Source organism: Delphinapterus leucas, chromosome 2 (assembly GCF_059928025.1).
Source record: "Delphinapterus leucas isolate spDelLeu-1000000601 "Yukka" chromosome 2, BTC_Dleu_Yukka2, whole genome shotgun sequence".
Classification (NCBI taxonomy): domain Eukaryota; kingdom Metazoa; phylum Chordata; class Mammalia; order Artiodactyla; family Monodontidae; genus Delphinapterus; species Delphinapterus leucas.
This window is the reverse complement of record NC_143130.1, coordinates 154,620,597-154,643,196: the sequence shown is the minus strand read 5'-3', so window position 1 is coordinate 154,643,196 and position 22,600 is coordinate 154,620,597. Positions and strand designations below refer to the sequence as shown.

At 41.5% G+C, this 22,600-nt stretch overlaps 1 protein-coding gene across 15 annotated transcripts in view; it reads right to left on the bottom strand.

Moving 5' to 3' along the window:
• Positions 1-22,600, bottom strand: part of TTLL5 (tubulin tyrosine ligase like 5) — a 305,509-nt gene that overhangs the window by 253,013 nt on the left and 29,896 nt on the right. For 14 of the 15 annotated variants that reach the window (XM_022576495.3, XM_022576493.3, XM_089907984.1 and 11 more), the window contains 4 exons: positions 18,577-18,707; positions 11,233-11,315; positions 4,376-4,445; positions 3,854-3,938 (listed from right to left, as the gene is read on the bottom strand). In XM_022576495.3, coding sequence (XP_022432203.1) covers positions 3,854-3,938; positions 4,376-4,445; positions 11,233-11,315; positions 18,577-18,707 — 369 coding nt within the window. Of the gene's footprint in view, positions 1-3,853; positions 3,939-4,375; positions 4,446-11,232; positions 11,316-18,576; positions 18,708-22,600 lie in introns of those variants that run through there. The other variant, XM_030761948.2, reaches the window with a different exon arrangement.

Below are 22,600 nucleotides of genomic sequence, written 5' to 3'. Positions count from 1 at the left end.
TGGAGAGGGTTTTCTTCCCCTTGTTGGTGTCTCTTCCCCCTCTTGCTGCTATGGCAGATTCTGGACAGTGTGCGGCCTGTGAGGTAATCTGAATTCCTTGGCAACCGGCAAGTACCTGAATTCTTTCAAAACCACAGGAATCCAGCAGAGAAAAGGTAAATATCCCTGCGGAGCCAGTGTTAATTAGCAAGGAAGGCTACTGAAGAAGTAACTGGGGGTGGGGAGGAAGGCAGAGGCATTACAAATGCTTTGGGATATCTTCTGAATTTCCACTGAATAATATGGCTGAGTAGAAGAGAGGCGGTCCCTGACCCGGGCCTTCTCAGTGTCCCATCTTCCCAACCCACCGTGCGGATGGAGCTCTCCCAGTTCTCTGGACGGGCACTTTCATTTCCCTGCAGCTGACAGTGTTACCTATCTTTGGGTCTCTGATACGATAGCACATTTGATTTTCAACTCAATTTTGTTTTAATTTTTTTCAACTTTTTATTTTTCCTGTTTCAGTGAAAATTTGGCTATTAGCTTTGTCTCAAAAAAGGGCCTCCTGAAATCACTTAGACCACATACTGGATCCACCTAAAACTGTAAAATCCAGAACAAAGTCTTTTTGGATTCCACCTCTGTCAGGAAAAAAACCCTACACCATTTTGGTAGAGAAAAGCACCCCTCTCTGGAAACTTGAGCGCCCCCTGCTGGTGTAAAACAGTAACATACACGTGAAACTCAAAAAGTAGGAAGGGGCAAAACACTGGACTCAAACACCACTAAGACAATTTTTTAAAACGCCTCAATATTGTGCCCACGTATAAGAAAATAATGAGAGTCTTTCTACTTCCTATGTTAATAAAGCAAGGACAACTGAAATGATTAATCTAGAAAGAAACTATTTAGGGTCATTTTCTTTAGTAAATTTAAGAAGGTAAAGAATTTACACAAAATTCTTACTTCACAGAACCGTCTTATGAAATCAACTTAATCTTTCTGTCATTAAACATGAATTCTGAGGCCCCAAACAGAAGTGATATGGGATAAGACCCTTCTTTTCTGAAGAAGGAAACCAATTACACTGCCACCAGTTCTGTCTCTTTAGGAAAGATTATGGTTTTCCTTTCTGAGCCTCAAAGTAAAATGGTCTAGTGATCTCATCCCAAACTGATTACCTTCAGTAATGTCTATTTAAAACAAACGTGACCCAAGATTACTAGAGGCTGCAGATCTGGAGATGCTGCAGACTATTGTTGAAAGTAATGACACAGTCGAATGGCTTCTGAGGATTAAGAAGCAGGAGATGAGTGCCAAGATACACAGTGGTTAAGACACAGGGACTTAGGCACATGGAAGTTATTGTGCAGAGCAATGCACCCCTTGCAGGACTGGCTAATAGCCTGTCATAATGTACTACTGTAAAGCTTTTATATTCGCCTATACTTTTAGGTAAAATAGCCAAAACCCTGAAAATTCTTTTTCTTTTGGTTCAGTTTAATCCAAATTTTTACACATTTGTTTTCCAAATTATTCTAAGAAAGAGCATCCATTTTTAAAATATATAAATATATATACTCAGTTCCTGCTGGAGGCAAGAGAAGAGTTACTCAATTCAGTGGGTTCTGACTTCCAACACACAGCCAATAGCCAAAGCACTAGCACATCTGCAGCAAGTTCTATAATAAATATTAGTATTGTTCTCATTTTGCATCTGAGCCATTGAGGCTTTAAAACAATGCCGAATTTTACCAATAGCAAGGGCTATTAATACTGTGGGCGAAATACCTTTGGAATAATTTGCAGAACATATTGCTATGATATCCTTGAGACACACAGTAAGCATAAACTTGAGGTCTTTTCCCTATTCAAGAAGTCCAGTTCAGGGCTTCCCTGGTGGTGCAGTGGTTGAGAGTCCGCCTGCCGATGCAGGGAACACGGGTTCGTGCCCCGGTCCGGGAGGATCCCACATGCCGCGGAGCAGCTGGGCCCGTGAGCCATGGCCACTGGGCCTGCGCGTCTGGAGCCTGTGCTCCGCGGCAGGAGAGGCCACAGCGGTGAGGGGCCCGCGTACCGCAAAAAAAAAAAAAAAAGTCCAGTTCATGGCAGGACATAATCGGTTCCCGAGGAGGGTACAGGAGACAAACTGGGTGAGGATGAGTGGAGGGAGAAGGGTGAAGAAGCTCATGATACTAAGGAGGGAAAGCTCAGACATCTCATATTACAAAATGGAAAATCCTCAGCATCTTATACATCTGAGCAGAAGTAAGAGGCCTTATTTCACCTTCTTTTTGCTCTAGATAATATGGAGACTCAGCTTTTATCCCTATACTTCAAAATATGAGAGCACATGTGTCTAAAAACACTACAGAAAACTTCTTTCCGATGAAAATCTGATTAGATTAGTAGTTTGCGCCCAGATACCTGGTTCAGCCCTTTAACTAAAAACTGAGAAATATTTTAGTTTTCTCCCTTCTCAATTTTCAAGGAACCAGAGGCCAGAACTAGGGAGCTTCCGTGGCCTTCAGTGTTCCCAGGGCTCAAGCTCAAATCTTAGTTAAGAATGTGACCATGCTTATAGATGCTGTCACTGCCACCTAGAGGTGAAGGGAAGACATAGCTCAACCAGGTAGAATCTGGTTAACTGTTCTCACCCTCTGACTCTAGTCACACGATGCACCAAAAATTTTAGTCGAAAAAATAATTAAAATAATTGAAATCCGATTCTAAAAGAACAGTTGTCAGAGTACAATGATATGTCTCAAAGCACCTACACCTAAATATGTAGCCTTCTTTTATCCACGGTATTTCCCATCTTTGATGTACATTTCCTAAAATACAGAAACATATATAGGCCATGCTTTTTACAGATGCAAACCACCTCCTAAACTGCTATGCTCTATAAGAAAACTATGCATAAAAAGAACTTCAGAGTTCTTTGGTAAAATATATATATACGTTTTGTGGGGGAAATACATATATATATATATATAAGCTTTGTGAGAGAAAAGAACACAAGCACACCAAAGTTATATGCTTATTTTAAACAATTTAAAGGGTCTAAAAAAAACACTGTCACCTGTAAAATCCTATGGATGTGGGAAATGAAAATTCAATTATAAGTTGAACTTTATTTTGTAAGTCACACTACCTTAAAACTTAAGAAGTACCTCAAGAAAAACAGAAATATATATATATTTATATATATAATATATATATTATATACATATTATATATATATATATTTTATATATATAATCACTGTAAAATATATTACAGCCTTGTAAGTGAAAAAAAAAAAAAAAGCAGCTAATGCCCACCCTAAATACAAGAGGGCATGAAACAGCTCAAGCCTTCAGCTCTGGAGTCAGATCCAGGGGTTCAAATTCCCACTCCACTATCCACCTGCTGGAGACCTCAGGGGAGTGACTTCAAGTTCCCTTACGCAAAGCCTCAGTTTCCGCAACTGCAAAAATGCATCGCCTTTAAGGTTGTTGTGAGCATTAAAATAAATGCTTGGTATATAACAGGTATACACATGTGAGTTTTTTTTTTTTTTTCCTTTTTAGACCATTTGTGAACAACAGTGGCCCTAGGATCTTCATACCAATTGCCATTGCATGAAAATACAATGTGACCCTGGATCCCTGCTGGGAAAGGTGTGTGTTTACATACAAATGCTTGTTCATATGCGTGGATATGCAAGAGAGACTGTGAAGTGATAAGACTGATTTCTGTAATCTGAAGCCCATCTGGGGACACTCTTATTTTCCTGAGTTGAATACAACAGAAAAAAACAACCTGATCTTAATACACTCTTTAATGGGTCAACTCGAATAAACACCCTCCCCCTCCGCTCAAGGTCTCTTACCTAGCCAGTCCTTCTTCATAGAGATAGATGACAAGAGGATCATAGGAAGTCACAAGCACATAGAGGCGCACGTCAAACTTGAAATCTGGAAAAAAAATTGGGGTACACAGGTAAAGCTAAGCTCATTTGTCTTCTGTTACAGAAGGAATAGTACAATGTAACAAAGAAATATGAAAGACAGTCCTCCTCTCCCCATGAAACATACACTGCCCACACACCTTCCCTTTTGAGGACAAATAATTATACCATACATTGTAAATATATATATACATGCATTGTACAGTTTTCATATATATTTGTTTCTGTTGTAACATATAAAGCACTTTCTTTTTTATTATGTCAAAATCAACTTCAAAATAATACCGTGAGGTAGGTAAGGAACCAGCTTCATCTCTGGAGCCACAGTTGCCAAGAATTTCACACTAGCTTAATAAAGACTTAATAGAGAAGACTATAAAAACATTAAAAAAAAAATTTAGTACGATCTAGCCCAATCCAGTCAAAGACCTAATCACAACTCACCATCTATGAGCAGGGGGTTGTTAATGTAACGGGAGACCAAGATGTTCTCTTCCAGGGAAATCTGGTTTGGCTGTTGAGTAAAGAGAAAAATGAAAGGTAGAAATGCAAAGGAATCCTGACTTACAATAAAGAAGCAAAGTTCTTAACCATTTAGAAATGATACTATGGAAAACTAAAACTCTAAGAAAAGGTTTCCTCTAAGTTACCCATATATTAATTGGCCATATAACACACCACTTCCATAAACACTGTGAGAATCCAATTATAATGGGGGAAAACAAAATTTACACAGCACCTCTCATAATAGAGCCTAAACAGCTTTAAAGATTTATATACATGATATTAAATATTTACATGCCAAGAAAATAAAAGCTACTTAAAAAATAAATTAAAACTTGCTTCCTCCCAAATGTAAAGCATGTTGGATATTTTAGAATACTACCATTATTCTTACAGGAAGGCTTTCATCAAGTTGTTCAGAGAACTTACAGATCTTTCCACAATGGATCCCGGCATTTTCCCTGTGAAATGGGATGGATATTTCACTGACTCACTCAATAGTGCTTGCTATGCCACTGCAGGTAAAGAATGAACTAGATCTTTTAAATACTTTTTTCAACGAAGAAGAGCTGTCTATACAATAAATAATGGTGAGTATGATGGGTATTGTATAAGGCACTGGGGATACAGTGATGAATAAAACAAATGCAATCCCTGCCCTCACAGAGCCCAATCCCTACTCCCAAAGAGTTTGATGTTTGAGTAGAGGGACAGCAAATATATAGAATTTAAAAGAACACAAAGCAGCACGACTCCAAGTGCAAGATGTGAGGCTGCAGAGTGGAAAGAGATCTGGAAGAACAATTCCAAGTGAGACTAAAACAGAAAAATCAGTTGTCAGTCACCACAATCCATACAGGACAAAGGAACTCCAAAAGGGAAGTGGCTATAATGATAACTGTGATGATAATAGCTATAGTAGCAACAACAGAAACACTATTAACATTTGCAGGAAAAGAATTTTAATAAATGTACTGAAGATTTGCTATGTGCCAACACTGTTCTAATCCTTCACAAGTATTATTTCATTTAATCTTCATCCAACCCATGGTAGGTATAACACCATCCAAATATTACAGATGAGGGAAGAGTCAGAGAGGGTTAGGAACCTGCTCAAAGTCCCACAGCTAGTAAGTGATAGAGCACCATTTGAACCCAGGCAGTCTGCCTCAGAAGCTTAATTCTTAAGCACTATTTGCACCTTTTCCCACAAGTTCTGACCTAAAATAACTGTCCAAACCCAAAAGTTTGCCTTTATAATAATGCATTTGCCATCCTAAGTACTACAGTTATAAAATAAGGATAATTGTGTGACCCATAACATCATACACAACCACAAGAAGCAACTCCGGGGTCAAGATAATGAGATTCCTCTCTCATTTCCCACTGCTGCCATCTCAAACTCAGAACACAACTTCACAAGCCATCTCTATGCATCATACGGACACTACAACATCACTACTGATTCATACTCTGGACTTGGTGACCCACACCATTTCCTGATCAGTTTCTCACACGTACTATCTCTATTTTGAGTCAGCTTAGTAAGTAAGAACTGATGCAATCACAGTACAAAGAAGCAAGCTGCAGGCTTCCAAACCTAAAATTAAACAATTGCAGCTCTTTTTCTACTAAGTAACACCTACAGGCTACAACAGATATGTAACCACCCAACTCTACTTGGAACCAGAGACTACAGTGGTAATGGTCTTCACTCTATGACACATCTAACATCCATGCCCATTTCCTCTCTTCTCTTCCTCATCATATACATTTGTCCTTTGAATTATGCATAACATAATCTCTTACATTATTTCGGTAACTTTAGTATTTGTTCAATGGTCTATACCTCTCATTTCTATCTGCACTAGTAATTAAATTGTAAGCTCACGGAAGAAAAGAATTGTTTGAGTACAGTTTTTTTGTATAGTGTAATATACTGATAAGCAACTAACGAAATTTTTGACATCTTCAAGCCTGTCTCCTTTTCATCCATCCCCAATTAACTCATTTTAAATGATGTTAATTCTAAGCTCAAATTGCCCTCCCAAGTATGCTAAAGCAAGAATCTGAATTGTTGGGAAAGTTGGAAACCCATCCATTTTTCTAATTCAACTTTAAGATTAAAGCTCATGGTATCTGTTAAGTTATTGTAAGGTAGACTGGTACAGTGGTTAAGAGGGCACGCTCTGGAATCAGCAAGATGAGTTAAAATCTTCACTTACTATGGAAGGAATAGTAACTACCTCTTAGGGTTCTCATAAAGTCTAAGTGAGATTATATTTGGAAGGTACAGTGGTAGGCACATAGTAGATGCTCAAGAAATATCAGTTAGTATTATTATTGCAAACTCAATAGTATCTATGTGGTTCCATTTACTGAGTTCCACAACTCAACAGCATTCCTCACGACGTGCCACACACCATTCTGCTCAGAGCAGTGCACTGATTTATAATGAAGATACATAAGAATTAGGAGATGATCCCTATTCCTGAAAAGCCTTTAAGGAGTGGCAGCACCTGGCACACAACAGGGACTCCCTAAATATTTGTTGAACAATGAGAAAAAATGGAGAGCACCTAAGAAAACATAAACAAATAGAAACAAGAGAGCTGTACGGAATTATATTCACAAATATAGGAGTGAAAAGAGTGACCAAAATACTCTCCTGATACTTCAAAATCTCAGAGAAAACACTAGTATTTTATTTACCATGAATAATGTGTGAGACAAGGATGACTAAATTTGACTTCCATAAATCAAATTCATACCTTAATCAGAAAACACCAGATCTTTTCCCTCCTCGATTTGAATATACTAAATTGGGAAAATATGGCATTTAGTCACGGTTACTGCAGGAGCTGGAGCAAACACAACTCTGTTCCTTTATGCTGTATTTTCAGAGCTAAAAAGCACATCATTAAGAGACCACGTTCGCCAATCAGCCAAGATGCTTCCATCTGTAGGAGCTCACACTCCTCTCTCTTCAGTATTACATAAAAGTAATCCTTCTTCTATCCTTTATCCTATTCTCATAATGGTAAAAGTTGCTATTTGCAGATATTTTCCAAAAGGTTATGACTATTAGGGGGAATTTTTAATAAGAGGCCCTCTCATTCCTCACTCCAGTGGGAAGACAGGGAGAGATGTTTTTATTTGGCCCTCACACCTAACTCTGCCCTCCCTCCCCCATCCCTCACCCACTCACACTAGCTCTGCTTGCAGACCCTCCACTGGAGCACTCCCTCTCCCTCCCCCTTGAATCTAAAAGGAAAGCAGGCAGCAGCCTTGGAAAGAGTTACTTCATCCAGTTGGCTAATGGGTCACATATTCCATGGGAAAGGATCCAGGTATGGAAAAGAGGAGATGGTTAGGCCTTGTGTGTAAGGAGGGAGAGAAGAGTATTAACTGCATGGTTTGTAGGTCTGGGTAAAAGGTGATAAAATTCCAGATTTGGAGAAAAATGGGAATATTTTGCCATTATGTCCACATGTTGCCAGCTCCCCTGGTGCTTGCTGGCATCTTCCCAGGCTTCTGTCTGGCACTTCCACCAAAGACCTCAAAGAATCAGACTCATTCCAAAGCTTCACTGAGCGGGAGGTGGCAGGCAAAGGGTCCTGCCAAGTACTTTGATCTCTGCAGGGGGTCTCTAGGGAGTCAGCCCAGGGAGATGTGGGAGGGAGGAGAGCCTGCCAAATGCATTCTCTAAAGACTTGTCACCCCCTTTATGAGAGGCGCGCGGCATCCAGGGAAGAGTCAGGGCATGGGGTTCTCAGCCCCACCAAAGAAAGTTTAACTTTTCTATTCTTTATGATGTTGGTTTTAAAATAACAAATCACCAGGGCAAAAGAGCATTCCAAGAGAAAAAAGTCCCAGATGAGCTGGGAATAGATCCTATTCTTTTTGACTCATGTCTAAGAAAATATAAAGCAAACTTGTACCACAGTTGACTTTCAATAGCAATTCCATTTGGCAGCTAAAACCCAAACCCAAACTAGTGCCGTCTATGAGATTCAAACAACACTGAAGCTCCTGGCACGAAGCTGAAGGAAAAGCTGTTGGACAGGAGCCTTCACACCAAGGTCAGAAGAGAGACAAGAAAAGAGAGATCCAAGGCTTATGAGCAGTGCCTTCTGTCACAAGAGACCCAGGGCAAAAGGCCCTCCAGAGTGACCCTGGGTCAGGTAGCAGAACTTGTAGCCTGGGCTTGGGGCTGTATAGCTACTGCCTCAGAACCAGAGCCTATATTTCTTCAGCATGAAAGGGCTGGCCATCAGTGTTTACTGTAGAGTTTTTAGTCCAGACTGAATTTAAGGATTTTCCCATATGAAAGACCCCTTAGAAAGTTAGTTTCTGCACATATAGGAAATAGCTCAGACCATGTGAAAAGAAAGAGAGCTGGGGAATTTGGGATGGTGTACCGACCACACACATGGCATATCCGCCTCCCCCTCTTCCCTTCCAGGGTCCCACCGTAAGGACAGAGTAGACATTTTTATTTATTTATTTATTTTTTAATGCGATACGCGGGCCTCTCACTGCCGTGGCCTCTCCCGCTGCGGAGCACAGGCTCCGGACACGCAGGCCCAGCGACCATGGCCCACGGGCCCAGCCGCTCTGCGGCATGTGGGATCCTCCCGGACCGGGGCACGAACCTGCGTCCCCTGCATCGGCAGGCGGACTCCCAACCACTGCGTCACCAGGGAAGCCCCAGAGTAGACATTTTTAAACGTCTGAAATGATAACAAGGCTAGAAAACAGTTAAAGGAGCCAACAAAAGACCAAAGGTTTAAGGAAATCCTGAAAGACAGAAAGAAGATAGGAACAGGTTGAGGAAACAGAGCAGAAGAAGCCCCAGCCCCAAATATCAGAGGTGAGAGTGATCTTCCCAAGGAGACTTCTGAGAAGTTCCATGCTGGCAGTGAACTAACACGAAGAGCAAGAGGGAGCCAACGGACAAGAATCAGATAATTAATTAAATAACAAACAGCATTTAAAACAGTGCGGCCAACAGGCCTTCTTCTCCAGCAACCAAAGCTTTGCCCTCAGGATGAAACCTAACAACTGTCTCGGGAGGACACCTTCTGTGGGTGGGCACAGGGATCCCACAGAGGAGTGGAACTTGAGGCCACTGCATCCTTACAGCAGACACAAAGTTGAAGAGAGAGGAAAGGTAGCACCGCCCCACAAGGAAATCACCAAACTCTTCCTTTATATCCACAATCAGGCAGGCCCTGTTTTGGCAAGGGGGAAGGAAGAAGCACGCTTCCTCACCCATATCCACCTAAGGTGCGGCCTGACATTCAACACACTTTGCCCTCACACAAAGCACAGTCAGCCTCCTGCCCAGTGAGATGTTATTAGGGAATCAGTCCTACACTGAAACCCAGGCCAGCTGTCAAAATTTCAATCAGTCTAGTCTTGTTCATCAGTGTGACTCAACATCTAAGGTCACTGAAATTGAGAAAACCCAACAGCAGGAAAAAAAAAAACACGATCCCATGAAAATTGGTGAAACAAAAGAGAACTTTAAAAAACTTGCAATTCGTATCCTCAGAAAGACCCGCCAGCAAACTGCATCTATTAAGCAACAACAGGCTGTTATCACAAAAGAAAAAAAAAAAAAGGCAAATGAGAAAATAAGAGTGTTTGTACCTTACGATAGCCAATATAGAAATACAGTAGATGGAATGAATGATAAAAGGGACAGAGCTCACACCGGTGATCCAGAAGATAAAGATGGGAAAAGACAGAGAATTTAAAATGAGAGGAAAGTTGACATGAAGAAAACACCCAGAATGCCTCAAAAAGGAGTACCAGAAGCAGAAGCATAGACAAAAAATGAATGATTTTTCCTGAACTAAAGAAAAACACTAGCTTCCAGATTGAAAGGGCTGACCAAAGGTCCAGGAGGAAGAATGAACAAAGACCCAGACTGAAATATTGGTTAAATTTCAGAATTCCCATATGTAAAGTTTCTATTTGAGTTAAAATTTTTTACTCAACTTATAGATAAAGCAGAGAAACTGAATCATAGTCACTGAAGAGAATGTAAATATCATAAACCTTTAAAATATAAAAATAATAAAAAGTAATCAAAGCTAGAGATGTAATGTGGAAGGAAGGGTAGGGGGTGATATGAGTGCAGTGAATATCAAACTGAGAATTAGAAACAAAATGTAAAGTTGAGAAAAGAAGAAACATAAATCAACTGTATTAGGTTACTACTGTTGTTAGTCTAGCCAGTGAGAGTGGGGTTGGGATTTTATTTCATTTACTTTGTATATGTATTCAACTGAAAAACAACTTTTAATGAGGATTTTGCAAAGAATCAAGATATTAATGACTTTTGAAAAAAGAAGAGGATGAGGAGGAGGAAGAAGAAGAGGGGGGACGGAGGGGGCCAGGAGCAGCAAGGATGCCATGCCAGATTAAGGTTAATTTGCTTGAGGACCTTGAGGGCAGGAACCCACAGTTCTCCTCACAATAGGAACTAAATGTATGTGCTACCAATTAATGCTTAGTGCCAAGGAATTAGCAAGGCAGAATGCTGAAAGCAGAAAAAGTACCTCTTTTCTGCTGACACCAAAGGCTGCCCTCCCCCCAAATTCAATCAAGTGACTTATTAGCCATAGAGTAACTGTTGGCATGGGAGGAGGTTACTGCCAGTAAGGTGAACAATAGACTCATACCCATCCTCAAATCACACTTCTGAATGCAGACTTAGTAGCTAAGACAAAGGGTGAAGCAGGGAAGAACAAACACAGAGCGAAGTATGCCACCCGCTGCATACTTACATTGTTGATCAGGTAGACACCCCGCCCCCTGGAAGAGGCCACTGGTTTTACTATCCAAGGTCCCCGGTCCTTTGAATATGAATCTGCTCAAAATATTGGGAGACAAAATAGGGGAGAAAGAAACAAAGAGAAAGAAGGGACATGAGTTTATTATCTTAAATTTTAACACTAGTTATCTACTCAGGTACCCAAAGAATTTTCCAAATTTATAAGTGGAGGACAGCAACTAAAATAACCTGTATTTTTGGACTAGCCTTAAAAATGAAAACAGAGAAAGAGAGAGAAAGGAAAGAGAGGAAGAGATGGCAATATTACATAATATATTTCTTCCACCATTTCCCCTCTTGAATGAGAGGATGAAGACAAAATAAGGCAAATATCTGGACGTTAGTCTATTACTGTCACAAACAACCTTCACGAATCTTTGATATCCTCGCCTCCTTTAACTAAAGGACCTCCAGAGGCTCACACTGCAGACGGTGACAACGTGAGTCAAAGGCCAGATCCCCTAATATGGTTACTTTCCTCAAGCAGTTTCTCTGAGCTTATAAGAAAAAATCGCCTTAAATAAAACAATGTGAGTGGAAAGGTAGGACAATAATTGACGAGTGGTTAAAAGGTGCCCTTTACTTTTGTTCCTTTCCCAGGTTCAGGTTTACGCTTTAAATACCTTTGGATCATAGGAAAAGAAAACACACAACCAATATGAGGAGTCCCAGAGGCCTGCAGATGGCTCCGGCCTCCACTTAGGGAAGGTCAGTGGACACGAGAGAGAAGCAGAGACAAAGGACTCTCCCTCTGATAGGAGCCAAACTGTCTTTTCAAGGCCTCCCAACAGGAACTTGACTTGTGTCGGTGCCACAAACCATTTCACCAGGAGAGAAAGAAGACCTCCTTGTCTTCTCTCCGCCACCCTCCCCTGCTTTTTCCCTTGATGTGACCTCACAGAATTAGAAAAAATGCCATGTGCCACACAGAATGCAAAACTCCATGAGCAACTCCACTTCTGGGAATGTATTCTCTAGTCCTGCTCACACATACTGAAACATTCTTTGTACAAGATTATTCAGTGCTGCATTTTAATAGCAAAAGACGTCCATCAACTAATTAAATACACTATATTGCATCTATATGAGGGGCCGGCAAACTATTTTTTGGTAAAAAGCCAGATAATAAATAGCTTAGGCTTTGCAGGCCATGCAACTATTCAACTCTGTCATTGTAGCTCAAAAGCTACCAGAAACAATACGTAAACAAAGGAGCATGACTGGGCCCCAAAAAACCTTTATTTATGGACACTGAATTTCCTATGATTTCCACATGCCACGAAATTTTATTCTTCTTTTGATTTTTTTTCAAGCATTTAAAAATGTAAAAATCATTTTTAGCTCATGGGATACATATAAAAAGGCATAGGACCAGATGTGACACAAGGGCTGTAGTTTGCAGACACCTGCTCTACATAATGAAATATTAAGCAGACACACAAAATGAGAATGTTATTAAGGAACAGAGAGGGAATGAGCTCAAAGAGACTGTTGAGTGTTAAGAAGTAAAGTGCAGGGCACTGGGTATTGTATGCTCCCATCTGTTCACATACACACTCAAGCCATGTGCCAGTAAGTGCAGAGAATACCTCTAGAAGGATATGTAAAAATACTAATAACACTGATCACCTCTGGGGAGAACTGGATGACTGAGGAAAAGAGGAGAAAAAAGGCTTTTCACTGATTATTGTTTTGTATTTTTTTGGGGGTACCGTGACTATATTACCTACATAATTTACATAATTTTAAATTCCTGCAATAGATGGCATATTTATATAAGACAAATTAAATCTCTATAAACTGAAGTCACTGAATAGATGCATATATATATACATTTTATATATTTTTTCCATTTTGCCATTTTCCCCAAATTCTGAGGATACAATAGTTTGAGAACAAAAGGAACAATTAATAGTAAAATAAAACAAAAAAATTACAAAAAATTTTAAACTTCATTCATTCATTCAATACTTCTAAGTACCCAACCTGTGTTACGCAGTTTGCTAGTATGGGGCATGCAGGAGTGAAAAGACAGCAGAAAGGCAGGCCCTAAGCAAGTAATTAGACACACCGAGCTCACAAAGAGGAAGTGAGGGAGCTACATACAGCAGTGCCGAAGAAAATGACCAGACCTGTCTGAAGACAGTACCCCCTGTGGTGACAAGTGGACGCAGAAAATGCTCGTTTTCAGAACAGGGAAAATCTAGCTAAATGCAACTTCTGCCATCTAACGCGTTTAATAAATCTTACTTTGTGGACTAGGCTTATCAGAAGTTTCTGCTGCTTCTGGTGCTTCACATTTATCATGTTCTTGAAATTCTAAATATCAAAAAAAGTGTCTTCATGCTAGGCCTTTCTCCTTGATTTGCTGTCTTTCAGAACAAGGATTGATTTCTTTCACAGGTTCCAAAAATGTGGGTCAGAAGCAAAGCAAGGCAAAGAGCTTGGCAGCCTGTCAGGATAAAGATATACTAGACAGGGCCTGCAACTCTTTCTGGTGCCTTCCAGGTCCTATGGTGGCAGCATGCTCAATCTAATGGAAAGAGCACTGAACCAGGCGTAGGAAGATCTGAGTTCTAATTCTGACTTTTCTAATTCCGGGCAATTTGCTTAAATTATCCGGTCTCATCTTTAAAATGAGAGGTTTAGTCATTTGAATTATGAGATCTCTCATAATCCTACTATTATGAGTCTATAAATTTACTGATTGCTTTGAAATCCAGTCATCTGAAATTAACTGGCTGACATTAAAGTTTTGCTCATTCCTTAGAATTATTTCTGTCTCTCTTGCAACTAAAGATGACCAGAGGATGCAATTCTGGGCAGTGAGAAGTAAACAGAAATCTGCCAGGGCGTGGGGGGAAAGTTCTGCTTTTCTGATATTGGCGCCACCCTGCCTTCCTTCTCCCTGCTTAGAAAGCTGTCCACAGCTGGGGAGTGGCTGCAGTTGGCAAGATTCTTAGTTAGGTTCTTCGGGGTCACAGACCTCCGACTGTACTATATACTGTTACACTAGCAACAGTGGCACCAGGAATCTAGCAAGATCTGGTCTGTATATTCCAAGCCCCACATTTTAATTACTGGGAACAGTTTGGCAGTATCCAGGCTTTCACATCTCTTGAGGCAGTGTTTGGTCTCTGGGCTAGGTCTCTACAGAGATGGATTTCAGGTTTTTTCTTATTAGAACAAAGAGCTATACAAATTCATGAGATCTGCCTTGGCTGGTCTCTCTAGAGTCTTCAGGCAATCCTCATATCTGTTCCTTATCAGTTCCCTTTCAAAGGCTCTTTCGCAGGCTAGTCACATGCCTTTCTGCTCCTCTCAAACACCCAAACCCATCCCTAGGCCCCTCATTCCTGGTATGTGCCCTCATCACCCTCTCACCAAGAAGGCTGGGAATCTGTAACATAAACCCACTCACCTGCTTTCCTCTCCATCTAAAATGTTACCTGGATGACCATTTAGCCTTCTTCTTTCTCTCCTTTTAGGGGAGAGACACGCCCTCCTTTCTGAAGCTCACCCTTCTACTTGGGCTCTTGACTAAACCCTCTCCTGCCTCCTCTGGGACCTCATTCCCTTGCTCATATCTTCAAGCTCTCTCTCCCCTCTGATTTCTCTGTAGTTCTTCTCTTCCTTTTTCCCTTCCTTGGTAGTAACATCCACCTCCATATCTGCAACTTCCAGAGCCTATAACTGGCCAGAACTCAAAACTGCCTTTACAACTGCCTGCAAAACATCACCACATGCAGGCCTGCAGGCACCTCAGATCCACACCAGGTCCAAAATGTGACACTCCTCTTGCCCTTCAACACTTTTCCTCTACATCAGTGGTCCCCAACCTTTTTGGCACCAGGGACTGGCTTCGTGGTTCCACAGCCGAGGGGTTGGGGAGTGGGGGGCAGGGGTGGTGGTTCAGGTGGTAATGCGAGCGGTGGGGACGATGGGGAGCAGCAGGTAAAGCTTCACTTGCTCGCCCGCTGCTCACCTCCTGCTGTGCGGCCCGGTTCCTAACAGGAACCCCCGGGGTTGGGGACCCCTGCTCTACATTCCTCGTTACACTCCCTGGTTAAAGACTTAATGCTCCTCCCAGCTTCTCAGACTCACACCTTTGACCTCTGCCTCACTACTCACAGCCACTTAGTAAACTGTGTCTATTCTGCATTCGTTCCACTGCCTCCGTTCTGTTCCAGCTACCTAGCTCAGTCTAACTACACTTCTTACCTGGATTATGACTTCCAAAGCGACCACTGTGTTTCTTCCCCCTGCTCCTTCCAATTCATTTCATGCAGTTATTTTCCTAAAGGCCAACCTGTTCATGTCACTTGCCTTCTCAAAAATGTCCTATTGCCTGTGCTCAAGCAAGCACTGGAAGGTCAGGAACACAAGTGTCATGGAGAAAAGGGAATTTCTGAGTTATAATATGCTAGGTAGACAGCAGAGGAAATGAAGAGAACTTAAAACAGACTTTAGGAGGAAGAGGAATGTCTCTTTGAAAGAGGAAGTAGTAGGAAGAGGCAAGTTTCTCCCCTAATATGTAAACTTAGCAACACAACTGATCTACTAATGCTGGATTTCTCCCCAGTGGATTTAAGTGTAGAGGTCGCGGACTCTGGACTACTGGCAAAGAATGACTGGCATCCTGGCAGGACTGAAACCAAGAAGCTTCCTCTTTACCATCACATCTTCCCTGGTCCCTCTTCTACCACACAACAAGTCCCCGCTGTGGTCTTTGGGAGGCAACAGCAATGAGGGATTTTTTTTGAGACTGAAGAACATCATTTGCCTGTAATAACTGCCTTGGGGCTCAATGTGGTGGCTTTGGGTTGCAGCTATATTCATTCTATTTGTGCTACTGACCTTTTGAATTCATTTTTGTTAGAATGTAGAAACTGTAAGAGTTTGAATAATATGCTGAAGAAACAGGGCTTCCCTGGTGGCGCAGTTGTTAAGAATCCACCTGCCAATGCAGGGGACAGGGGTTCGATCCCTGGTCTGGGAAGATCCCACATGCTGCGGAGCAACTAAGCCCATGCGCCACAACTACTGAGCCCATGTGCCACAACTACTGAGCCCATGTGCCTAGAGCCCCTGCTCCGCAACAAGAGAAGCCCGTGCACCGCAACGAAGAGTAGCCCGATTGCTGCAACTAGAGAAAGCCTGCACGCAGCAACAAAGACCCAAAGCAGCCAAAAATAAATAAAATAAAATAAATAAATTTATTTTTTAAAAAATATGCTGAAGAAACAGTTCTACTGAAACACAGGTCAGGCTTGAATGCATGGAGGAACTCTAACTCTATCCAATCTTCTGAATGAGCATCCAGCCCTCAAACTGCCTCCAAAGGGTGGGGAAGAACCACAGAATAAGAGATAGCAGAGAGGAGAAAGGGAATTTTCAACTTAATATCCCTTTAGTGTTTACTAGGAAATTATTCTGGACTCTGACTTCTCAATAGGAATTCAACAGCAGGGAGTTCATATCAGGAATGCTTTTACGTTGCTAACATGTTAGTTGAAGTATTTTTATGCTATCATGTTGGCTTATTACACAATTTTTTACTTTTATTATATAACAATACATCTCTACATAACTTGAAATAGGAAATATTATTGCACATTTATTAAGTACCCATCAGGCACCACTCCAAGTGCTTTCCATGTGTTAACCTATTTAAATTTCCCAACAACACTACAATGTCAGTACTAGTAACAATCCCATTTTACAGAGGAGGAAGCTAAGGCACAGGAGGTTTCAATAACATGGCTAATAATCCCATAACAAAAATTCCTAACTATAAATGTTCAGCTTTGAGTGCACTGTAGCTTTGAAGTTAACTTAATTCATCTAGTGAATACTCTACTCTGACCCATTTCAGAGCCTTCTGTGGGCAAACACTGAACTGCCAACCACTGGTCCCAGCGGGGTAAACAAGTGCTCTCAGAAGAATGGCCTCCCCAAGGTGGGAGCAAGAGACCCTGTGACCATTCCTGATGCAAGTCCCAGAGGATGAACACCACACTGTGTGACCAGACCAGACCACTAGGTCCAACAGGTTAAAAGAATCAAATGTCAGGAAGTCTAGAGAAAAATTTCTCTTCCTCTCTCCATGCTTCCTCTACCTATAAGACAGGAAAAGTCTTTTTCTTGGACTTACTGAGAAGAAAACTGTCTTGCTGTCCTCTCTGTGTGTCATAACTGATCCTCCTCACAGAAGTGACTTCTCCCATGGGTGGTCCTGGGAAATGGTCATTGTGTGCATATGCCCACTGTCTTGGCCACAAAGCACAGTGGTGAGGAGCCTGGCTTCTGAAGCCAAACTGCAGGGTCTGGATCCTAATCCCACCATTTGCAGCCACATAACTTACAGAAAGTTACTTAGCCTCTCTGTACATTAGTCTCCTCACCTATAAAGCTGGGAACAATAACAGTACCTACCTCAGAATAGAGGCTCCATTTAGAAGAGGGCCTAACAGAAGGGAAATGTTCATTAAGTGTTAGCTATTATTATTTTTCCTATTTAGACTCTCACAAAAGACCTGCCTCACACCTTCTCTGTATTCGTGCCTCTTCTGTGCTCTAAGTCTACTGAGGCAGGCATTGCCCGCCATGGGGGAAGAGTCCAAAATAGCCCATCTCCTCTGCTTGGACCTGGGGAGGTAAGTTCACTTCAAGACAAAAGAAGCAATGAGACTTGGATGCAGGCCATGCATTCCCAGCTAGCTTTACCACCAATACAGCAGACGTTCACATGCCTATTTCGCTCCCATGAATATTTTTCAATTAGTCTGTACTCCAAGAAGAGAGAATGTGACTAACTGGTACCTCTAAACCCTAACACCAAAAGATGCATGATATGTGTACCCCAAAGAACATAAGTCACACAAGTCCAAAATTCGAGGGGACAGGGATATTCCTTAAATGACAAGAGGAAGAGAGACACCAAAAAGGATGCATATGTAGTTCATATGCAGAAGTATATCCATCCTTACATGGGCACTAACTCTTGTCAATGAAAAAGAGACTTTTTGTAATAAACAGGAGCACATTTATACAATACCAATGTGTCCTTACATAAATGTCCTTACTAAGAATAAATACACACATATACGCTCAGAACAGTTTTAAAGTTATCTCTGCAATTGTTTTACTAAAGAAACAATTTTTTAAGGATCTGAAAAGCCCTGATTGGTTCCTGACTTGAGGCAGCCCTTGGAGTAAATCTGCCCCAAGTTCAGCTGCTGGGGATGGGGGATAGGGGACGGGGGTGAGAATGGAGCATCAGGAGTCAAGCACTTACTACAGAATTCCGCATACTCAGCTGGCAGCAGGAAGGTCTGAGGGAGGATGTGAAAAGCCTTGAATCCGTGCGTATGCTGCATTCGAATGATGTTTTTGTACAGTCGGTCCTTCCGGGTTAGTTCATACGACCTAAATTTCATAAAAGCATTTCCATTTCAGTACGCTATGACTCAGAGGTTATCCTGTGTCATCACACACTAAAGAGTTCACAGTTCACGAGCAGTTACTGAGGATAGTATTATATCCCAAATCTATCACTTTGTCAAGGAAACGATCACCTTAAAACTAGGGCAATAAATGCTACCTATCAGGGAGGGTAATCTGGCAAACTACAAAAAGGCACTTCAGTTGGCCTCGACTGGATTCAAGAGTCTATGGTTTGTTGCACTATTTAAAAACCATCTAAGAATCTTTGCTGTAACCATTAAAACTGCATTCTAGCTGTTCCTCAGTTCAAAATTTTCACGTTGATTTCTTAAAATCGAAAGTTGCTTTGCCAAATGTAGGTATCACCAATACTTCTTTCTTACCCACTGTCCTCTTCAGATCTAGAGCAGAGATCCTCAAATTTTAGTGTACATAAGAATCACCTATAGAGTTTCTTTAAAAACGAATGTTCCAGGGTCACATCTCTCAAAATTCTGCGATGAAGTCTAGGGCTCTGCATTTTAAGCGTGGACCCCAGGTGATTTTGGTACAGATGGTCCGGAGGCCACAATGTAACAGTGATTTAGTCTAGATCAGTAATTTCCAAACTTGACTGAGATACAGATCACCTCATTGCTTTTAAATATATAACTTTCTAGGTATATATTTACCTAGAAAGATTAAGCGCCTAGAAGGTGCTTTTAAAATATACACCTTCCCTGGAGATGGTGATGCCTTGAATCTGCAGTAAGACCTATGAATGTAAAGTACCCCTAGTGACGCTTATCATTAAGGAATTAGAAACAATGAACCAGGCTGAGGGGACCTTCAGGATGGTGGAGGAGTAAGACGTGGAGATCACCTTCCTCCCCACAAATACATCAAAAATACATCTACATGTGGAACAACTCCTACAGAACACCTAATGAACGCTGGCAGAAGACCTCAGACTTCCCAAAAGCCGCGTGGCTGACAGGGTCTTGGTGCTCCAGCCGGGTGTCAGGCCTGAGCCTCTGAGGTGGGAGAGCCGAGTTCAGAACGTTGGTCCACCAGAGACCTCCCGGCCCCACATAATATGAATCAACAAGAGCTCTCCCAGAGATGTCCATCTCAACACTAAGACCCAGCTCCACTCAACGACCAGCAAGCTACAGTGCTGGACACGCCACGCCAAACAACTAGCAAGACAGGAACACAACCCACCCATTAGCGGAGAGGCTGCCTAAAATCATAATAAGTTCACAGACACCCCAAAACACACCACCGGATGCAGTCCTGCCCACCAGAAAGACAAGATCGAGCCTCATCCACCAGAACACAGGCACTAGTCCCCTCCACCAGGAAGCCTACACATCCCACGGAACCAGCGTTACCCACTGGGGGCAGACAATGGGAACTACAAACCTGCAGCCTGCGTAAAGGAGACCACAAACACAGTAAGTTTAGCTAAACGAGAAGACAGAGAAATACACAGCAGATGAAGGAGCAAGGTAAAAACCCACCAGACCAAATAAATGAAGAGGAAATAGGCAGTCTACCTGAAAAAGAATTCAGAGTAATGATAGTAAAGATGATCCAAAATCTTGGAAACAGAATGGAGAAAATACAAGAAACATTTAACAAGGACCTAGAAGAACTAAAGAGCAAACAGTGACGAACAACACAATAAATAAAATTAAAAATTCTCTGGAAGGGGCTTCCCTGGTGGCGCAGTGGTTAAGAATCCGCCTGCCAACGCAGGGGACACGGCATCGAGCCCTGGTCCAGGAAGATCCCACATGCCGTGGAGCAACTAAGTCCATGCACCACAACTACTGAGCCTGCACTCTAGAGCCTGCGAGCCACAACTACTGAGCCTGCATGCCACAACTACTGAAGCCCGCACAACTAGAGCCTGTGCTCCACAACAAGAGAAGCCACCGCAATAAGAAGCCCACATACCGCAATGAAGAGTAGCCCCTGCTCACCGCAACTAAAGAAAGCCCACATGCAGCAACAAAGACCCAATGCAGCCAAAAAAAAAAAATGCTCTGGAAGGAATCAATAGAATAACTGAGGCAGAAGAACGAATAAGTGACCTGGAAGAATAAAATAGTGGGAATAACTACCGTGGAGCAGAAAAAAGAAAAAAGAATGAAAAGAACTGAGGACAGTCTCATAGACCTCTGGGAAAATATTAAAGAAGAAGAAAAGAAAAAGAAAGGGACTGAGAAAATATTTGAAGAGATTATAGTTGAAAACGTCCCTAACATGGGAAAGGAAATAGTCAATCAAGTCCAGGAAGTGCAGAGAGTCCCATATAGGATAAATCCAAGGAGAAACACACGAAGACACATATTAATCAAACTATCAAAAATCAAACAGAAAAGAAATAATATTAAAAGCAGCAAGGGAAAAGCAACAAATAACATACAAGGGAATCCCCATTATGTTAACAGCTGATCTTTCAGCAGAAGCTCTGCAAGCCAGAACGGTGTGGCAGGACATATATAAAGTGATGAAAGGGAAAAACCTACAACCAAGATTATTCTACCCTGCAAGTATCTCATTCAGATTCAACGGAGAAACTAAAACCTTTATAGACAAGCAAAAGCTAAGAAAATTCGGCACCACCAAACCAGCTGTACAACAAATGCTAAAGGAACTTCTCTAGGCAGGAAACACAAGAGAAGGAAAAGACCTACAAAACAAACCCAAAACAATTAAAAAAATGGTAATAGGAACATACATATCGACAATTTCCTTAAATGTAAATGGATTAAATGCTCCAATCAAAAGACACAGGCTCGCTGAACGGATACAAAAACACGACCTGGGGCTTCCCTGGTGGCGCAGTGGTTGAGAGTCCGCCTGCCGATGCAGGGGACACGGGTTCGTGTCCTGGTCTGGGAAGATCCCACATGCCGTGGAGCGGCCAGGCCCATGAGCCATGGCCGCTGAGCCTGCGCATCCAGAGCCTGTGCTCCGCAGTGGGAGAGGCCACAGTGAGAGGCCCGCGTACCACAAAAAAAAAAAAAACACGACCTGTATATATGCTGTCTACAAGAGACCCACTTCAGACCTAGGGACACATACAGACTGAAAGTCAGGGGATGGAAAAAGATTTCTATGCAAATGGAAATCAAAAGAAAGCTGGAGTAGCAATTCTCATATCAGACAAAATAGACTTTAAAATAAAGACTATTACAAGAGACAAAGGACACTACATAATGATCAAGGAATCAATCCAAGAAGAAGATATAACAATTGTAAATATTTATGCACCCAACATACCTTAATACATAAGGTAAACGATAACTGCCATAAAAGGGGAAATAGACAGTAACACAATAATAGTAGCGCACTTAAACACCCCACTTTCACCAATGGACAGATCATCCAAAATGAAAAAAAAATAAGGAAACACAAGCTTTAAATGATACACTAAACAAGATGGACTTAATTGATATCTATAGGACATCCCAACCCAAAACAACGTAATACACCATCTTCTCAAGTGCTCATGGAACATTCTCCAGGATAGATCATATCTTGGGTAACAAATCAAGCCTTGGAAAATTTAAGAAAATCAAAATTGTATCAAGTACCTTTTCCAACCACAACACTATGAGACTAGATAGCAATTACAGGGAAAAATCTGTAAAAACTACAAACACATGGAGGCTAAACAATACCTACTAAATAACCAAGAGATCACTGAACAAATCAAAGAGGAAATCAAAAAATACCTAGAAACAAATGACAATGAAAACATGACGACCCAAAACCTATGAGATGCAGCAAATAGCAGTTCTAAGAGTGAAGTTTATAGCAATACAATCCTACCTCAAGGACCAAAAAAAATCTCAAATAAACAACTAACCTTACACCTAAAG